This window comes from Syngnathus acus, chromosome 4 (assembly GCF_901709675.1).
Source record: "Syngnathus acus chromosome 4, fSynAcu1.2, whole genome shotgun sequence".
NCBI classification, from domain to species: Eukaryota; Metazoa; Chordata; class Actinopteri; order Syngnathiformes; family Syngnathidae; genus Syngnathus; species Syngnathus acus.
In genome coordinates, this window is record NC_051090.1 from 7,585,077 (window position 1) to 7,603,646 (window position 18,570).

The following is an 18,570-nucleotide window of genomic DNA, read 5'->3' on the forward strand; positions in this document are numbered from 1 at the left end:
CAGCATTTCCCAGAGATTATTCAGGCAGGTAGCCTATTATAAATAATAATAATAATACTTATAATAATGTGCAAAAACTATTAACATTTGTATAACATTCAGGAGCATTTCCTAGAGATTCTCCAGGGTTGTAGCCTCCCTTTAGTTTGAGTGCTTTTAAAAACTAAATTTGAAAGAAAGGTTACAAGGCTACAAAGAGAGAGAGAAATTGTGTAGGCTACTAAAGCTAACCAGTAGAACCCGTACAAACAAGGTCTGGTATAAAGTGCCTAAATTATTAATAGAAAATCAAATCCTGCGACTTGTATTGACCAAAAGTGGAGGAACAAAATATTTTCTAATGTATTAAATAGCCTTACCTCCAGAGTTGTTTTTTTCCCTGGTATAGGAGCCGTAAAGTGCGTTGGGACATGGCGAGAGCTCTCATTCACTTGTTAGACGGAGAAGGGCTTGTTGGCCACACTCTTAAGGGCCCAATGTGAGTAGAGGTCAGGATAATAGACACAGTCATACAACAAAGACTGATAATCCAGTCTCCGCCCGCAATGCACACTCAGTTCCTGTGTTGCAATCAGACATTTTAAGGGCAGTTAAGATGCAGCAAGGGGCAACTGAATGAACTGTGGTCAGGAAAGACTCCCAAGATCCCATTATGGAGAGTAACCGGTGTCAATTCGCAGCAATTAGACCACTCAGATGTGTCAGTAGACAGGCCTCAAATTAATAAATAAATAACCTCGACCGCAAGTGCACGCCGATATAGCCCTTTGAGTCATTTGAGTCTCCCAGTGGTCTATTTCCGCACAACATTTAGCCTTTCAAAAAGCGACTAGGTGTGCCTTCTTTTCCGCTCTTTTCCTGAATGACCTTTGAGTGAAAAGAGTCCTTCGTGAGCATGTATTTTACTGTACATTTGTTTCTACCAATCTGCAAAAACAAGTGTTCAATACAACGGATACGTTTAAACGCTGGTCACGCTCAGCTTGGGTTTATGAAGTAATTTCATACATATATACAAACACACATATATATATATATATATATATATATATATATATATATTTATAAATATAATTTCATCTTTAGTAATAATAGTAAAAAAGGTTCTCTAAAAGCAGCAGCAATGCTCTGGACCTCACATGTTTTTTTCTGATGCCATACGTTCATTTGAACCCCATTGAAAGGGAACGTTTTTTTTTATTCTTTCCCAGTGTAAAAGAAGACACATTAATGGCAACTGTCAGTGGTTTGTGGTTCTGCTCTCTAAAAAAGGCCAGTAAAAGCTCTCTTCCATGTCAGCAGGGTAGATTGGATGACCGCTCGACGACAGTTCCTGACAAAGCTGAAAGAGGGGTGAAAACAGCACACCAAGCTTTCTTCTGAAAGGTCAAAGAAAAAGACAATTCTCCTGAAATGGGGGGGGGGAAGAAAAATCGAAACTTTTCAGTTTGCTGTTTTTAACTAAGATTGGATAAAAATGTCATTTCATTGCTGTGTATTTTTGTGTGGAACCAATTCTTAAAGATAAAATCCATGAGGACAAACAATTGATGAACATGCTATGTGTTGTGTGATTTATGAATCCGGTATGCACATAGGGATGATAGTGACTTATTTATTTGTGGGCCCGTGTGATTATGACTAATTTGATAATGTTGTCTTTTCTTGGACAAAACTAAACAAACATTTTTTTATAATGAAAATAGTACCCAAATTGTACAGACTTTTTTTATGGCTTAATGGCATAAAATGGCATTGGTCCAGAAATGTAACTACTATGCTTAATTTTTGTTGTTTTATATTATGGCTGGTGAAACCACAGTGAAGGTCAGCTAGAATTTAAGTTACTGTGTGCTCCCTCCTATGAGCTCCAGTCAGTAGGCTGGCAATAGTATTTTAGACCCACTAAAAATGCTTGAGGAAGGACTGGCTGGCTCCAAAATAAAGTGCATGACAGTAATCCATCCAAATGTAACAAAGGCATAAATTACTGTTTCTAAGTGATGTTATGAAAGGAGTGTTCTTTCATCTAGCTTTTTAGCTATGTCAAAAAGTTTACTATAGGGATTAATGCATTGCCTGTGTATGCATATATGCATTGCACTAATGAACAGGAACATACAGTATACACCCTGGGAATTGTAGGCACGGCTGCACTAGACATCATAATAGGCAGATGAGTGTGTAAAATATTTATTTCTTGTTTTTGAATGGAGAGACAGGAGGAAATAAAATTTGGCATAATGTATTCATAATGTATTCATTGCCTGTATGCAATAAATAGCTGTAACAGTAAATAACACAAGTAATTTTCATCATTGCCAATACAGTGTGTTATATGATGACTATGATGCAATAAATAGCAAAAAAAAAATACTACAATGTCACGTCAGGAGTCGAGAACTGCTTCAGTCCACGACGCCCGTTTGTCCTATGACAAGTCATATTGGTAATCCAAAATCTGGTCTATTTTACAAAAAAAAAGAGAGAGGCTGTATTGCAGTTTAATAGAGAAACAAAAAAGTGCAAGAAACCAACTTGACAGTCATATTTTATAGTGTTCTCAATCTCAGTGGCAGCAAAAATAAATTATGTAGCCAATGAAAAACACCCCACACGGCTGCCATAATAAATCCAGTTGCAGTAATCAGTGAGAAAATATAGATATTTGGAAAAGCATTGAAGGGATTAGACAGGGTTTTCTACCTCCTGCTGTACATGGCCCAAGTCCTGCTGAGAACACCGGGAGTTCTGTGGAATGAGCGAGAGGATTTGACCTACGTAGCTGCGGTATTATTATTACGATATGACCCAAACAAAGCCGTCAGCATGAGACCGAGGTAGGGGGTGTGCTATTTATCCTCGTACCACCCCCTGTGTCTCAAAGCCTCCCTTCTTGCATTGAACAAGATTTTAGGGGATTAGAAACCCGGAAGGGTGAATTTCCGAAATGTCGAATAATTTGGACCTCATCTATTTTCTATCCAAAACATTTTTCAAGATAAAAACAAAACTTCAAATCATTACTATGCATGATATCAGCAATTCTCCAGAGTCCTGCTGTGAGCATCTGAAAACGACTCAAGGCCCCGGGGTTGAATCTAGCCAGCCATATCATTTTATGTGGCCCAGTAAAGTAAATTATCTGCGTCAAGGAATTGAGAAACAATGTTTACCTAACGTGACAAAACGTATATTTAAATAAAATACATCCTATTCACCAGAGGTGCTTAATGTGTGCCACCAACCCCAGACTTGTTTTGCTAGGCAAACATGCTCTGAAATACCAATCAGAGGAGGATACATTTCTGACGGTATTGTGGGCTCGCCACCTTCCTAGGCAAATTTGAAATCTGTTCGGGTATGGAGACAGCCTCATTGCTCATAAAGCTATTTACATCAGACAGAATTAGTGATTCTGAAGGCCCTGACCAGATTAAATCGGTATGACAGTACATAGATACAACATATTTTCACAATAAATAAATAAATAAATAAATAAAATCCATTATCTACAAGTACTGAAAGCCGTATAACCAAGAGATCATGAAAAGAATAGACTGTTGGGAATACATCAAATTTAATGGAACAAATATTAGCTTTTAGGTTGCAAATGTAGGTCAGTGCTTCTGATTGTGTTTGGTCCAGCTGCCTCTGACAACCCACCACTGCCTGTATGGTAGATTGTGTTGGACTTTGAGGTTCATGCATATCGAATACGGTGATTGAATGGTATAATGTAAACTATACATGGTGATACCAGTTTGCTTAAAAGGTAGTTAGAACAGGGTTTGAGTAACACAGAAGGGATTTCTCAATTCAACATTTAGTTCCTGCTGCTGATGTACACCTACAACTGTTAACCTGTGCTGTAATGGTTCTGAGGTAAGTGCTAACAAAAATGTAATTGAGTTCCTCCCTACACTTTCATAACAAGTCTTCCTCAGTATAAATGAGCTCCTTTATAAGATAAGACACACTGCTGTAAATGATTTTATAAGCAGGGAGCCCACCTGACATACTTTTTCTATCAGTTTTTTATTCAATTTGCAAGGAGCGCTGCAGGTGACCTAACCTATAAAAGGCCACTCCAAATTACATTATCAAGCTCCTCGAAATTTTATAAATTCAGAATCGGCTTCACAGGGAGGTGGCGCACAGTGGCGGTGGCTTCACCTTTAAGTTTGCATAAATCAATCTCACCAAAGGTTAGAACACATCATGCGTCCTACATCAATACAGTTTTTAACATCATCACAAATGATTATTTCAAAACCACAAAACCAGGTATGGGATCATATGTAAGGACAACATTGCTAAACCATTAAGGTGCAGCTAAAAAAAATATTCATGATTTATCTGTTTTATGGATTGTGTAGATGCTCTCAATAAACGATAAGTCATCATATGAGCCTAAAGGTTAAATTACATAAATATAGTATATACTATATATATATATATAGTATATATAATTATTATTATTATTATTTTTTTAATTCTCCAAATATAACTATGTTATGTTGTACACTTTTGGAGGGAGCATCGCCACTGGCTCATAGCATAGGATATATACTTATAAGCTCTATACATTGTGCCATTTTGTTCCAGTGGTTAAACTAACAAGAGGCTGGTAGTAGACAAAAAAAAAAGAAAAAGTCCCAATCAGTAACACTTGTGGCTTCTTCCTGAGAATATGGGGCGAAAAAATGACTCAGGAATATGGATAGGATTGTTCAACTGTGTTCAACACGACCAGGGCTTTTGTGAAGCGTTCAAGCGTGAAGGAAATGTATTAATAAGTTGCAACTTTGGAAAAACTGATGTCTTTCAAAATTTCAATATACTGACTGTCAGATTTTTTTCATGCAAATTTTTTTTTTGTGAGATTTTGTGTTTACAACAAATTAATGCACAAATTAAGAATTTAAAGATAAACCTTTTAGAACAAAAACTGCACTTCTTTGCTTTATTTGAAGGAAGAAATAAAAGAGCTTTTATATTGTCTTTTAGGCACTCAAAAAGTTTCTTCTCCTTCTGTTCATCCAAAGACTTCTAAATAGCTTGTCAAAGTGCAAATGAACAGAAACGGTGGGCGGGATGTCCACTCACGCAAGAACTAGCAGGAGTAAGAAACACAGCGTATGCTCACTTTCAACCTTGTGTGTTGGAATAACAAACTGCTCCCAGTTTTATGAGAGAGAGTTGTGACCATCTGTGGCCCAGTAAACAGTTCTCCCATCAGGCGAACCATACGGCTGACGTACATCCCCCCCTGTGTGCCAAGTATCAAAACAGATTACCCAGCGAACATTGCACTTCAATCCTCGATACCTCCTAAACAGCAGCAGTGTCAAACCTATGCAAAATTCTGCCACTTCGGAGTCAGAATTTCCATATCAATAAGAGGAAAACGCAAAGTCTCAGTCTACTCAGGTGTCCTATTTTTACAATACACACTATGGAGCTGATAAAGCTCCCATGAGAGCTTTTAAGAACTTGTCACTCAATGTGAGCACGCTCGAAAAGAGTAAAAACGCACGATGGAAGGGTGCAATCAGTCCAGGTTTGTTCGAGTCAACATCCTTCCTCATGGTTTTAGGAGAAAGTCTGAGCGAGACATTCAGATATGTTTTTCATCGAGTTGTTTCCAAGGACAGTAATGTTGTGTCATTCAATGCAGCTGCCTCTCTCAGCAAACTCTACGCCTTGCCTAAGCAATTCAAACCGCCTCCACAGATTGCAATAAAGTCAACACAGAGGTTCTCCAAGGGAGACTATTCATCAATGAATGTGTTTGTAAGCGAAAAGTCGGGTATAAAAAGACCTCAGTTACACCTGAATGGCTACTTGTCTTTATTGAGTTCACATTTCATTTCACCTGTTTCCTAACTTCCTCCAAGTAAATGATGCTTTGACACAAGAATTTAGTGCATTAATATTCATAGGTTGGATGGATATAAATGGGACTTGGTAGCTTTGAGGGAACAAGAATTCTTACTTTAGAGAAAGTTTTGTATATTCGCACCTGTTTTTTTTTTTTTGAAGTAGTTTCTCACAAGGACTATTTTTCATCTAAAAAGTCAAGAAAATCACATTTACACTCATTTTGAGCTGGATAAGTCTGTCAAGAAAAACTGTCTGGGGAAGTTAAGCCATCAAAACAAAAATTACTTTCAGGAGTTATGCTCTAGTTTCACATGAACAGCAATTGGGGGGGAAAAACAACATAAAAAAACATCTGTATTTTATAAAGCTTTTCTCAGAAAATACAGTACAAACCAGTTCATTGTTATGTTTGTATTTTAAGCCATTAAACTTTCCACCACTTCAACAACAATCAGATTTTAATCTTCCACCAGCAATGATGTAATAAAACAGTGCAACTTAAATGACCCAGACGTTTTGGGAGACTTAACAAAACAGTGGAACTCTTATTTGGTACTCAGCCGAATGAGTCACGGGACAAAACAAAACACTTTGTCACTAAATGAGCAACATGTGTGGAATCACGTTGGTGGAATTTTCACCACAACGCTCCGGCACTTTTCTGATGCCGTCTGCCCAGAATTGTCGTTCTTCTTCAACCGCAGACGTTTGGACTGTTCGGGTTTGGTGGTGGACTCTATTAGCATTACACAGAACAAGAGTCTGGCCGAGTGCTGATTTTGTCTAATGACTGAAGACTTTCATATGTACTATGTCTCTAAATATATGACATAAATAAACATGTGAGAACTCTACTGCTTGTAAAGTTTAATATCTGTGTGTGTTACAAACATAAGCGAAAGAAAAGTGATATTTTTAAATGATAATCTATTGAAAATGTCAGGAAACTACATCAAATTGTTCCTTTGTATGAAAATGTCAGCTATTAGAAAATTACAGCAATTAGTAGGAGCAACTAAAATCTTGTCTAATCATTAAAACACAGCAAGATGACAAGACACGAAGTTACTGGGCCTGTGTAGCAGAAGATGGCAACAGCGGAGTTATGTAAAGTTATCTACGGAAGGGAGGAGGTCATCCTTGACTCCTGCCATAGTCTGAGTTGTTGTGTCCTGCGTGAAACCTTATTGGACAACTGGAACAATGGCAACAGAGGCTTTCCAAAGGGCAACATGAACCACCGGAAGACTAGAAGGACGAACACAAATGCTTCGAAGCATTATACAATATATATATATGATAAGTTTGATCAAATAAAGAAGCACTTTTTGAAAAGTCGTAGCCAAGGGACTGTCTTTTCTTGTTTTGTTTTTTGAAAGAAGCAGATTCAAGATCAAGACAGGAAGGGCCAGGTTTAGGGAAACAGGAAAAGTGATGCAAGGAAATGGACGACGTCAGAAGCCAGCCCACTACACACAGTCTGCTAAAAGCCAAATTCACAACCAGTGCAATTATGGAGTCTTCGCTCTGGTCACCAATGAAACTTGTACTTTTGACAGGTATGTGAATCAAGCAAATTTTAAAGAAGGATAAATACTAACACTAACAAATACAATGCCATCATTACAAGACAGCTGTAAGCAACTTATTTATGTAATCTATGTGGCACCAAAACAGGCCGTAAAATGATGTGGTATATTTTCAAAGGTTCTGTTTTGTCTTTGTGTCCGGACAGCATGGCTCTCCAGTATGATGGATCCCTGCCGATTCTCTGACATTTGTGATTCTTGCCACAAACTTGCAACATGCAAGGGTTTGAATGGCTCCAACGAGGCTTGCTTTTGTGACCATGGATATACCGGAGATGGAACAACGTTTTGCAATGGTAAATATCAATCACCAAAAATATTCATATGGTCACTGAATAGTTGTAATATTGATGATTATGTGTGTAGTCTACTGCCAACTAGTGGAAATCTATATTTATAAATGAGTATTTTCAAAATTCTGTCAATAACATTACAGCAGGACAGTATGATATTTATGTCTATATCGAGTCACATATCTTTATATCTATAAATATATTTTCCGCCCTCTTTAAATAAGTTTAAATGTCTTTAAAACTGTGGGAGAGGTGAAATAATTTTTAAAATGGTTTATATATGGTCGTTCCATTAAAACTGATTATCACATATTGCTCGTCAGACTGAAACATATCCATTGAAATGAGCAGGGTTGACTCTGCAAGCTTTACTTCACAAACCCTTTTCAGAGCAGTCATCTTGACCTTGTAAACTACGACATAATATAAGACTCATCCGGTTGCGGTATAAAAAGATGCGTGATGCTTTTTTCTACTCATGGAATTCAGCCTCGTTGGAGGCTTTATAGTGGGCATATTGTGTCTGGCATTATAGTTATAATAAATGTAGTAAGAATATAATATATGTAGTTAATTTAATACATACTGGCGGCCGCACAGTTTTCCCACCAAATAAACACTGGCAGCTCATTTTGAGACAAAGAGGGTTGAAGTTCAATCTTAACCCTGCTTACTGTTTTTGTTATGTAAACAGAGAAATGCTATTTTTTTCAAGAGGATGCTGCAGATAAAACATGAAAGCGAGCATGCAGGCGCGATGCTGGTGTCAGAGGAATTGCTAAAGCATCCTGTGCATGCTGCGAGGTATTTCCCTTCTGAATCCTAGTCACCTCTCATGAGAAGGCAGGATATCCCCTCTTAGACAACCTTTGTGCACAAAGTACAGATGAGAGGAAAAGCACGCATTTGTCATATATGGACAGCAGTGGAAATTCATAGTCACTTCCAGTAAACTACATGAAGAGAGTTGGCATCAGTATTCCAGTCAATCACCCATTAAATCAATTAAATATTTAAAGCAGAATTAAACACACAACTTCAAAACCTTCCAAAACAAGGACATTGCACGTAATTATTTATATGAACATGCCTCAAAGCCAAAACAAAGAAAGCCATGTTTACAGAGCATCCATCCATTCCATTTTTATTTCTGTGCTTGTGAGGCAGACATGTTGGTTAAAATCATGAGCATTCTTTCTTCCAAGCAACAACAACAACAAAAAACAATAAAGGTTGCACATTGCACTAATACAATACCTAAAGTGAAAATTACTCATCCATCACACATGCCAGAGCCAAATGCCAAAAGGAGGAAATATAACACCTCGGAATGCAATAGAGAATCTCATCTCATATCATAGCTATCCCTAGTTACCATGCAATAAACCCCAGTGGTTGTGAGCGGTATAGTCAAATCATCAGTCTGACTGAATACTTCATGTTATGAATCACGTCATGACATATGTTTCACAGCTTCGCCTTTCAGTCAGCGATTTCACGCAGTTTTAACAGACAATTTTCCAGTCTGGAAAATGCTTGCCTCTCAACAGTCACACAATATTAGCACGTAGTATATTGTTTAAGACACTTCACTATCTCGACTATGTCTCTCTGCCTGGCTGGATTTGTTCAGGTCAGTGGTGGTCATTTGTGGACTGCTACCAGGATGTATCCCCTATGCCTGTTGTATACAAACATTGTTAATTTTGTTTAAAATCAGTTTAAGTAAACAAATCATATGACTTTCCTTGCAAAATCAACTCGGTACATTGAGCTTCTTTACGATGTGTCATCAGACAGTGACTGTCGAAATATGCTGAGATGATTTCCCAGGTAATCATAATGTTCTTTCTTTTCTTGCCACAGATGACAATGAATGCCAGAATGTGACAAATATCTGCGGAAACAAAGGCAACTGCACCAATACAATAGGCAGTTATTACTGTACGTGTTTGCCCGGTTACACTTCAACTGGACAAGCCAAGTTCCAGACGAATGATGGAACTGAGTGCTTAGGTAAGAATGGTATTTATCATCACGTACATATTTGTTAATGTTAGAGAATTATAGTCGTAAAAGCAGAGTAGTTTTTAGTTAATGTAGCTCAAATAATTTAATGACTTCAACAATGGCATTGAAAATGAGGATTAAGATGATTACCACCCAAAATGGTAATTCTGAAAATTATCAAATGTATTAATTAAAGCCTTAAGATCTTTAACTGATGATGTTATGTGTGATTTCCTTTGTGTCATTATGGTAATGTATTTGTAAATTACTGATTTACCTTTTCAATGCGTGTGAACGCAGACGAACAGCTGTTAGGTGTTAGCTGCTGGAAAAGTGTGTGAATGTGAGAACTGTTTTGTCTTTCATTGAACTATGGAGAATAAACACATTGGAGGTGCTTCTTCCCCAGGCCTTTTGCTTCCTCTCCATCTGCTGCTCTGAGAATTCACTCTCGGGATCTTTGGCTCAATATTCGGCATGAACAACAACACTTTCTTTACAAATGTTCAAGTGTGTAATTCTCAGCCCACACACATAATGGAAAAAAGTCGTCCACCTTACGAGAATGATTATGCATCATTTTTATGCAGGATACATCAAATTAAATGAAGTTATCAATTGCAATGCTTGGAATTTATTATATGTGATTATGTTTTGTTATGTGGTTGGCTGCCTTTTATGTGCAGAATCTCCTTTAATTTAATTGGTCTTTGTGTGCATTATTCAGACATTGATGAATGTGAGGCAGGAGGGGGATGCGGACCCAACTCACATTGCCATAATATCAATGGATCTTTCTATTGCACTTGTCAGCGTGATTACATCCCAACTTCTGGCACCAAGCACTTTCATCCAGAGCAAGGTGGAAAATGTAAAGGTCAGTATAAGAAGGAAGAATACACATGCACACTCACCACATTCGCTTATATTGTGATTTATTCTCAGACTTTTTTCCACATATTCAAACCCGCTACTGCAAATGTTGACGTTGCATAAAAATCAGACAATGCTTTTCGTGGAAGTCACTTCAGCTGGTTATTTTTTATTGCTATCTATTTGATATTTTTTTGTTATTTTTTAAATGTATTTATTGTTATTTTTTATTTATTTTTATTGTTATTTTTCTAATTGTTATTTTTCAGACCATCCCCAAAAAAACTGCCATGACAACATTGTGTGCATCACACAGACTGTCAATAAAACACTGGAGTATGTAAGTACCCCATCTGCTGGCTTTCAATGGATCTGATTGAGATTCATAAGAAAGAACAGATATTCATTCATGATATTTATGAGGGTGGTGACCACAAGCATGTCATCTGCAGAAAATCTCCAGACTAAAAGTTTGAAGACTTCATTTGCAATACCTACAACCAAAATCTAACAGTGGCTCCGGACAGTGATTGAAAATGACTGACTGTATATTTAAATACACCTGCACAATCAAATTAGATCTAAAACTAGAGCTGCTGCAAATCTAATAACCCTAATGAATCAATACGATTAGATTTTGGATGGCGCCAAATCACCTGGCCTAATCGATCTACTCGAGAGCAACATGTGATGACTGAATTTTCTGAGGAAAAAAAAAAAGGGTTCAAGCACTTACCCAATTGCACCTTGCTCAGGAAGATATGGCATATATTAAAAATCCAGCTGTAATCCACCCTGCATGTCACCGAGACCAGGAGATGCACAGGTCCTTGGGTTTTTCGGGGCTCTCTGCTGCACCACACCTGATTCAATGACCTCATCAGCAAGCTAGATCATGACCCAATCAATCAGTTGTGTGAAGGAGGGAGACTTCTAAAAAAGGCGGGGTCTCTAGGACCGGACTTGCCTACTCCTGAGCTTTGTGATTTGATAACATCTCGCACGATGACTGCTCAAAATTGAGTTGTTTGACCTTTGTGGCATATTTTTCAATAAAACATACTGTATTGTGTTTTAGCACTGTTAGCAGTATTGAATTGTGATGTCCTTATTTAGGTCAGTTTGAAATAATACAAAATTATGACAAAATTGTATCATCCCTCTTTATATTATAAACTTATACCAGAGCTCATCAGATCTAATAGGCTTGTCTGAGGGTGAAGAGGTGGAAACCAATTTCATAAAAACAAACGTCGTTGTTTTCGATCTTCCAACTGCTGTTTCTATTTTCTCTAAAAAAATTGAATGTTAGTTGCTATTTTTTGCTGCCCTTTTAGATGAGCAACCTGACTGAGCCACTAAGCCTGCTGAATGAAATTGCTCAGCAGTCGTCCGGGGATCTGACCTCTGTGGAAGTGATTGCGTACGTTGAGGCCTTGAGCCGGTCCACGTCGTTGCTGGCCACAGGAGAAAAAGATCAGCCTGTTGTGCACTCAACTCTCATAGTAATCCCCACTCACTGGTTCTATTCTTCTCACTCACTGTTTTGACCATGACATCTCTTTTCTTACGGGGTTTATGAGAAGCATGCTTTATTGGAGGAATCACAAATGCTCTTGTCAACAGAAATTAGTTAAAGCAGTCAACAACTTAGTAGAGAAGGATGAGCTGGTGGCGTGGAGCAGGATTAAAGAGGAGCGTCGGGAGCAAACCGTCACCAAGCTGCTGCACACAGTTGAAGAAAGTGCTCTTACTTTGGCTAACAGCCTCCAAACTCCATATGAGTTTCAAATTAAAGATACACAAATGGGTAAGACCAAAATTTACACTATGACTTGTGTTTGTTTTTATCTGCCAATTCCTTTCCACAGAAATGAGACTCTTCACTTTTGATGCCAATAAGAAAAAACCTACATTGTCATCAAGTATGGGCGGCGACATCATGACTCTAACTCCAAAGATGAAAGCGAAAGAGGAAAGTAAAGGTGAGTTGAATCACAGTTTAATGATGGAAAATGCTGCTTTAGCAAATTTTGCTGGAACAATCTGCAACTGCACTGGATGTCGAAATGTTAGCGAAGCGGTCACGGGTACCTGACTCACAATCTCTGCTCTAGTTTATCCTGAATGTGTTGGACGTTAGGTCAAGGCTATTTGATCTTCCAAGTTAAATTCATCCAAGCATGTCTTTGTAGACCTTGCTTTTTGCACTGTGGGCTTTCCATACTGTCACTACTTTTGAAATCAAATTTCAGACACCTTACAAATCATAGTGTTGAGAAATTCAACACTTCTTGTCGGTCACCAAAGTCAGCCGAAGAATGAGGTTGGACCGCCGTCAATGGTTTCCTCAACTTGTGTCGTCCATCAGAGAGCGTGTCAGTGGTGTTTGTGCGATATGACAGCATGGGAGACATCCTGAAGCCGAGCATCGACCCGGGTGTCAATGACTACTCGCACTACGCGGAAACGGGGGAAATCACTGTCAATTCCCAAGTGGTGGCAGCGGCCGTCAAACCTGCTGACGTCTACCAGCTTGACCATGTCATCTTCACTCTCAGGCACGTTGAGGTAAAGATGAATGGGCACGCTGTCTTATATTCAATTTGCTGCGGCTGCAAATTTGCAGCGCAGAACCTTTTTGCGGGGAGTTCCCCTTAATATCTGGTCATACTGCTGCAGTAAGCATCTTTGTGCTGTACCTTACTAAAACTTTGCTTCCCGGTAAAGTTTTATTCAGTTTGAAGTCTTGAACACCAATAAGCATTATAACTAGTACGAGACTTGCATCTGTTGTTGTGGCAATCAACAGATGGAAGAAGTATCAGGGCTAAAAAATAACCAAAACAAATGACAAAGTTGAGTTAACAAGTTGAATTGCATCATATTACACTTGGAAATTTTTAACAAGACAGTAACTGAATCCAGTTCTTTTCAAGAACAGGCACAATTGATCAAAAAGTATGGTGTTACATTGATTCTGAATACCCAGATTGCAGCAGTAGAATTTGGTAACAATTTATACATTTATTATCAAAAAAAAAGTGAACACTAATTTGTTAGAATTAACCAAATCCATAATAAATGTTTGTGGTTGGGAGTACATATCACTTTTTTACTCGGACAATAGATGACATCATTGGAAACTGACTGGTAGGAAAGACTATGTTAAGACTCAGATATTAACATAAATGATTTATGACATATTCTGGTTGCATTTATGTAACTTAATAATAGTTCATTTATTTCTGTCCCAAAACATGCAGCATTATTATTTGGGGGGAAAAAAAATAATTTCAACACTCATATACTAGTTAGTTACATTTAATTTAGTCAAACTGATCTTACAAAATGCATTTGAATTTCATTGACATTTAAATGAGATGTTTTTTCTCTCCACTGTAAGGCAACAACAGTTGTGTTCCAAATTCAGTACAGATGTCCATCTCACTGGCTCTTTTGTTACATTCTCTCCTCCAAAGCCTGTCGACCTCAAAACCGATGTGACCAAATGCGCCTTCTGGGAGTACACAACTGACAGCCTGCAGGGTCACTGGGCCACGCATGGCTGCAAGACCGTACAAGTCAACAGCAATACCACCACGTGCACCTGCAACCACCTCACACACTTTGCTATTCTCATGTCTTCGGGGCGAGCCAATGTAAGGTTTTAGATGTTTATTACAAAACATGTTCACTGTACCCCAAATGTCATTTTGGAGGTTTGGCACCACCAGTAGCAGAGGTAGAATTTTTTCCTTGGGGGAGCCAAGGATATCACCGTGAGTCCGCAAATATATATATATATTTTTTTTTTTACAAACTCCAAATATTCTTCAAAAAGGGCTGATAAAGATTCTTGACATGATCTTTATGGCGGACAGGTGGAAATCGGAAAATACCCAAAAGTGAATAATCTAGCCTGGCACCTGGTGGTCCAAGCATATTCCAGGCTGGGAGAGTGCCCCTGTGGCCCCCACTCTAGCTCCGCCAGTGGGCACCATTGTTTAATATACCATGGCATATTATTATTAATTATTACTTGATTCTTAGATGTTTTACCTTTAATACAGCAGGCTCGCTCTTATTTTTTGGTTAAAAATGAACAGAGATTGAACTGTGAGATAAAAACACCATCCATTTCTCTTTTCTTGTCAGTTCATCGCCCACCAAACCGTCCTGACCCGCATCACCCAGCTTGGGATGATTATCTCCCTCATCTGTCTGTCCATGTGCATTTTCACCTTCTGGTTCTTCTGTGAGATCCAGAGCACCAGGACTACCATTCACAAGAATCTGTGCTGCAGTCTATTCATGGCTGAGTTCATCTTTCTCGTGGGGATCAACATGTACACTCACAAGGTGATGATCAAGAACGCTCAACCCAGCCCTAAACATTTTCTGGTATTCTGATATATAGATCGCAAACCCCCTATAAATATTCATTGCAAAATAAATGTAAACATATTGTATGTAGTTATGTTTCTAAGACATCTGTTGTTTACTGTATTTAATCACATGAGTTAAGGTCACAGTGACTTTTTAAAAGTTGAAATGAAGTAAAGGAAGGAAGAAAAGTCAATATGTTAATGTCACTCTGTAGGGTGTTTGAAATAACAACAATAATATTATTTTCCTTTTCGTCATGATTTAACGCGCCGTTGAAAATCAAATCTCATATTCAACTCTGTGGGAAAACAAAGTTTTGTTCACATGTGAATGTCACTTCATTGGTTTTTAAATCTGGATCTATCATTTTTATTGTCTCGGTATAATTTAAGTTTTATGGTCACTTGCAGTGGTGCAGTAAATGTGTGAGACTAACATGAAAATCAACATTTATATGTTTTTCAGGTCATTCAATTGGCCTTTCAAATGAAACATTCTCTCTCTGTCTCTCTTTCTTTGTTTCTTGGCAGCTCTTTTGCTCGATTATTGCGGGGCTGCTGCACTATTTCTTCCTGGCGGCCTTTGCCTGGATGTGCATCGAGGGCATCCATCTGTACTTAATAGTGGTTGGCGTCATCTACAACAAAGGCTTCCTGCACCGTAACTTTTACATTTTCGGTTATGGAAGCCCAGCAGTGGTTGTGGCCATCTCAGCCACGCTGGGTTCCAAGTATTATGGCACTGATAAAATGTGAGCATATACGTATGTATGTCTTATCATTTTTATTTGATGACGCAAAGACCTTCACTAAAACTCAAATGACACTGTTAGTTGCTGGGGTCTATATATTCTTAAGGTGTTTGGATTCATGGCTGGTTAGGGCGGAAGTGCATGATATTTACTGTATATTTACGGCCTAATTTAAAATAAGTAACTGTAGTTAAAAATAAATACATGTCTGCTGTTTCTACCTACCTACATTTTTTATTTTAAATTTATTTTCATGATGAGTATCCCTGCTTGTGTTTGAGGGGGGGGGCCGAAGTGGTTGCTGACCCAAACAGGGTTCTATTGATTCAAATCAGAAAAAAAAAAAGCTGAGGTCCAATGATAAAAGGCAGGCAAAATTCAATTAATCAAGATCACTAAGTGGGACATCTTGCTTTTGTATTTTAGGTGTTGGCTGAGCACAGAGAACCACTTCATATGGAGCTTTATTGGACCTGCTTGTTTGATCATTCTGGTAAGTTATTTAAGCAAGAAGCAAGCAAGCTCACGGTTTAAAATGGACAGAAATTGTGATGTGATTTTTTTGATCTCCACTCAGGTGAATCTACTGGCCTTTGGAGTGATCATCTACAAAGTCTACCGACACGCGGTGGTGAAGAAGCCTGAAATAAGCCACTATGAGAATATCAAGTGGGATTATTAATACTTGATTAGACTTGGGTTGGGCGTCTCAAGTTTGTCAGCGTGATTGTGTTGGTTGTGGCTGGTCAGGTCATGTGCCCGTGGAGCCATAGCGCTGCTCTTCGTGCTGGGTGCCACCTGGACCTTCGGAGTGCTGCACATCCTCTATGAGAGCACACTCACCGCATATCTGTTCACCATCACCAACGCCTTCCAGGGCATGTTCATCTTCATCTTCCTCTGTGTGCTCTCCAGAAAGGTAATGCTGACTCATGGATTCATACCGTCTATGAAAACACATGAGAAGAAATTTAACCCAAATTACTTCATCTCCATCACCGCTGTACTTAGACATATCATGATAAATTATGGCTGCATATTTTTTGCACATGATTATATAATTTTCATGGATTATAATGATTATAGTTGGTGGTAAACCAGTACATGCATGCTAGAAATGTCCATGGTGTATTGCTATGAGTATCAAATTTTATTTGAAAATAATGTAAAAAATGGGAAATGTTAAAATTTAGTATTTACTGTATTATCATCAGAGTCATAGTTTAAATTTCTATCATTTCCCTCCTCTCATGTAGGTGACATATGGTAATTGGTATAAAAATATAAATAAATATGTTAACATAGGCAATTGTGTAATTTTTATTGTTTCAGATTCAAGAGGAGTACTACAGGCTTTTTAAAAACATGCCATGCTGTTTTGAATGCCTAAGATGAATTCAATGAATTAATTCAAGCACCAGATCAACTTGAACAATGTTGGAAACTATACTAAAAAACAGATGAGATGCGAATGTGGAAAAATCCTTTATTCCATCATTGAAATCTATTTCACCTTAAAGCAAATCCAGTCCTCAGGGGACGGCGTCCTGCAGGTTTTATAGGTCTCCCGGCTGCAACACAGCTAATTCAAATGATCAGGATTGTTGTCCAGCTTCTGCATACCTTGCTTATTATCTGACCATTTGACCATGTGTTGCAACAGGGAGCCATATAAAACATGCAGGACTGGATTTGCCTACACCTGCCTTTGAATAACCCTGCAATCAATATACATTTGCCTTTTTGTATTGTTTTTATTTAATGCCCGTTGTATTCTTTATAACAGAACTGCACTTGACTTACTCTTGTATATGTTAAATTAATAATAAAATGAGTTTTGGCAAACAAACCATGCTTTGTTTATTCTCAATGGAGTATTGAAAAACTCAGCCTGCTTCTTGGTGAAATAATGAACAATGGCGCTATCTAGTGGTAAAGAAATAAAAATCTCTTGGAGCATCTCTGCAAAACACTTGGATTGGCTAGTTTCTGTTGGTTGTTTTCTCTGTCTTCTCAGCAAATGTTAATTATAATTTGCTAAATGATGTCAAATTATAATTAACAAAGTGTTAAATAATGTTCCATTTCCCACGTCATATAATTATTTTCCATTAAAATATTTTCCATTAAAATGCTTATCCATTAAAATGAATAAATTGTATTTTTGTATTTTAAAGTGCTTTTTGGGGCTAAAAAATATACCAATAAATTACATTACAGTAAATAATTGCACAATGATGTCATTAATTTCTTACCATAATGGTCATAGTGAATGACCATTTACAGTAGTCCTATAAAATATGAAAATCGTCGTACCCACATTGAGCCACTAGATGGCAGCACTCACCTAGCCTTACACATTTAGTTATACTCAATTACATTAACCATTCAGTTACAAACAATGTAATATGTGGGATTCATTTATCATCTTGCACAGATAAGCCTTTGTCATCATCATCAACATTATTTCTAAATGTGTGTTTGCATATCAGTGTATTGGTCATGAAATTTAAAATAAGATACATTTACCATTTAACATACACAGCTTTTCTTATGCATAACTTAAAGTATAGTACTTAAAGTATAGTATAGAATAAAAAGTGGAAACCAAGCTCAAACCTTTATTGACTGCATCTAAAGTTCTACACTTTTTCTTTTTTAAATTATTGATTTAGGTGTAGGAGGGTATTGTTGCTGTTTATGACTAACACTATCCCAGTATGACTATACCACCTTTTCCATCTATCTGTTGGCTTTATAACTTATTTCCACCAGGGTC

General features: G+C 37.8%; 1 protein-coding gene across 1 annotated transcript; it reads left to right on the plus strand.

The window, feature by feature from the left end:
• Positions 1–7,275: 7,275 nt before the first annotated feature.
• On the plus strand, positions 7,276–17,640 carry adgrl4 (adhesion G protein-coupled receptor L4). Its single transcript, XM_037248853.1, has 16 exons — positions 7,276–7,445; positions 7,622–7,771; positions 9,635–9,784; positions 10,506–10,655; positions 10,921–10,991; positions 11,989–12,156; positions 12,278–12,461; positions 12,523–12,636; positions 13,023–13,222; positions 14,134–14,313; positions 14,810–15,013; positions 15,571–15,791; positions 16,218–16,284; positions 16,369–16,460; positions 16,542–16,710; positions 17,124–17,640. The coding sequence occupies exons 1-16, from the start codon at positions 7,331–7,333 to the stop codon at positions 17,184–17,186; spliced, it is 2,298 nt and encodes a 765-aa protein (XP_037104748.1). The 5' UTR covers positions 7,276–7,330; the 3' UTR covers positions 17,187–17,640.
• Positions 17,641–18,570: the final 930 nt, after the last annotated feature.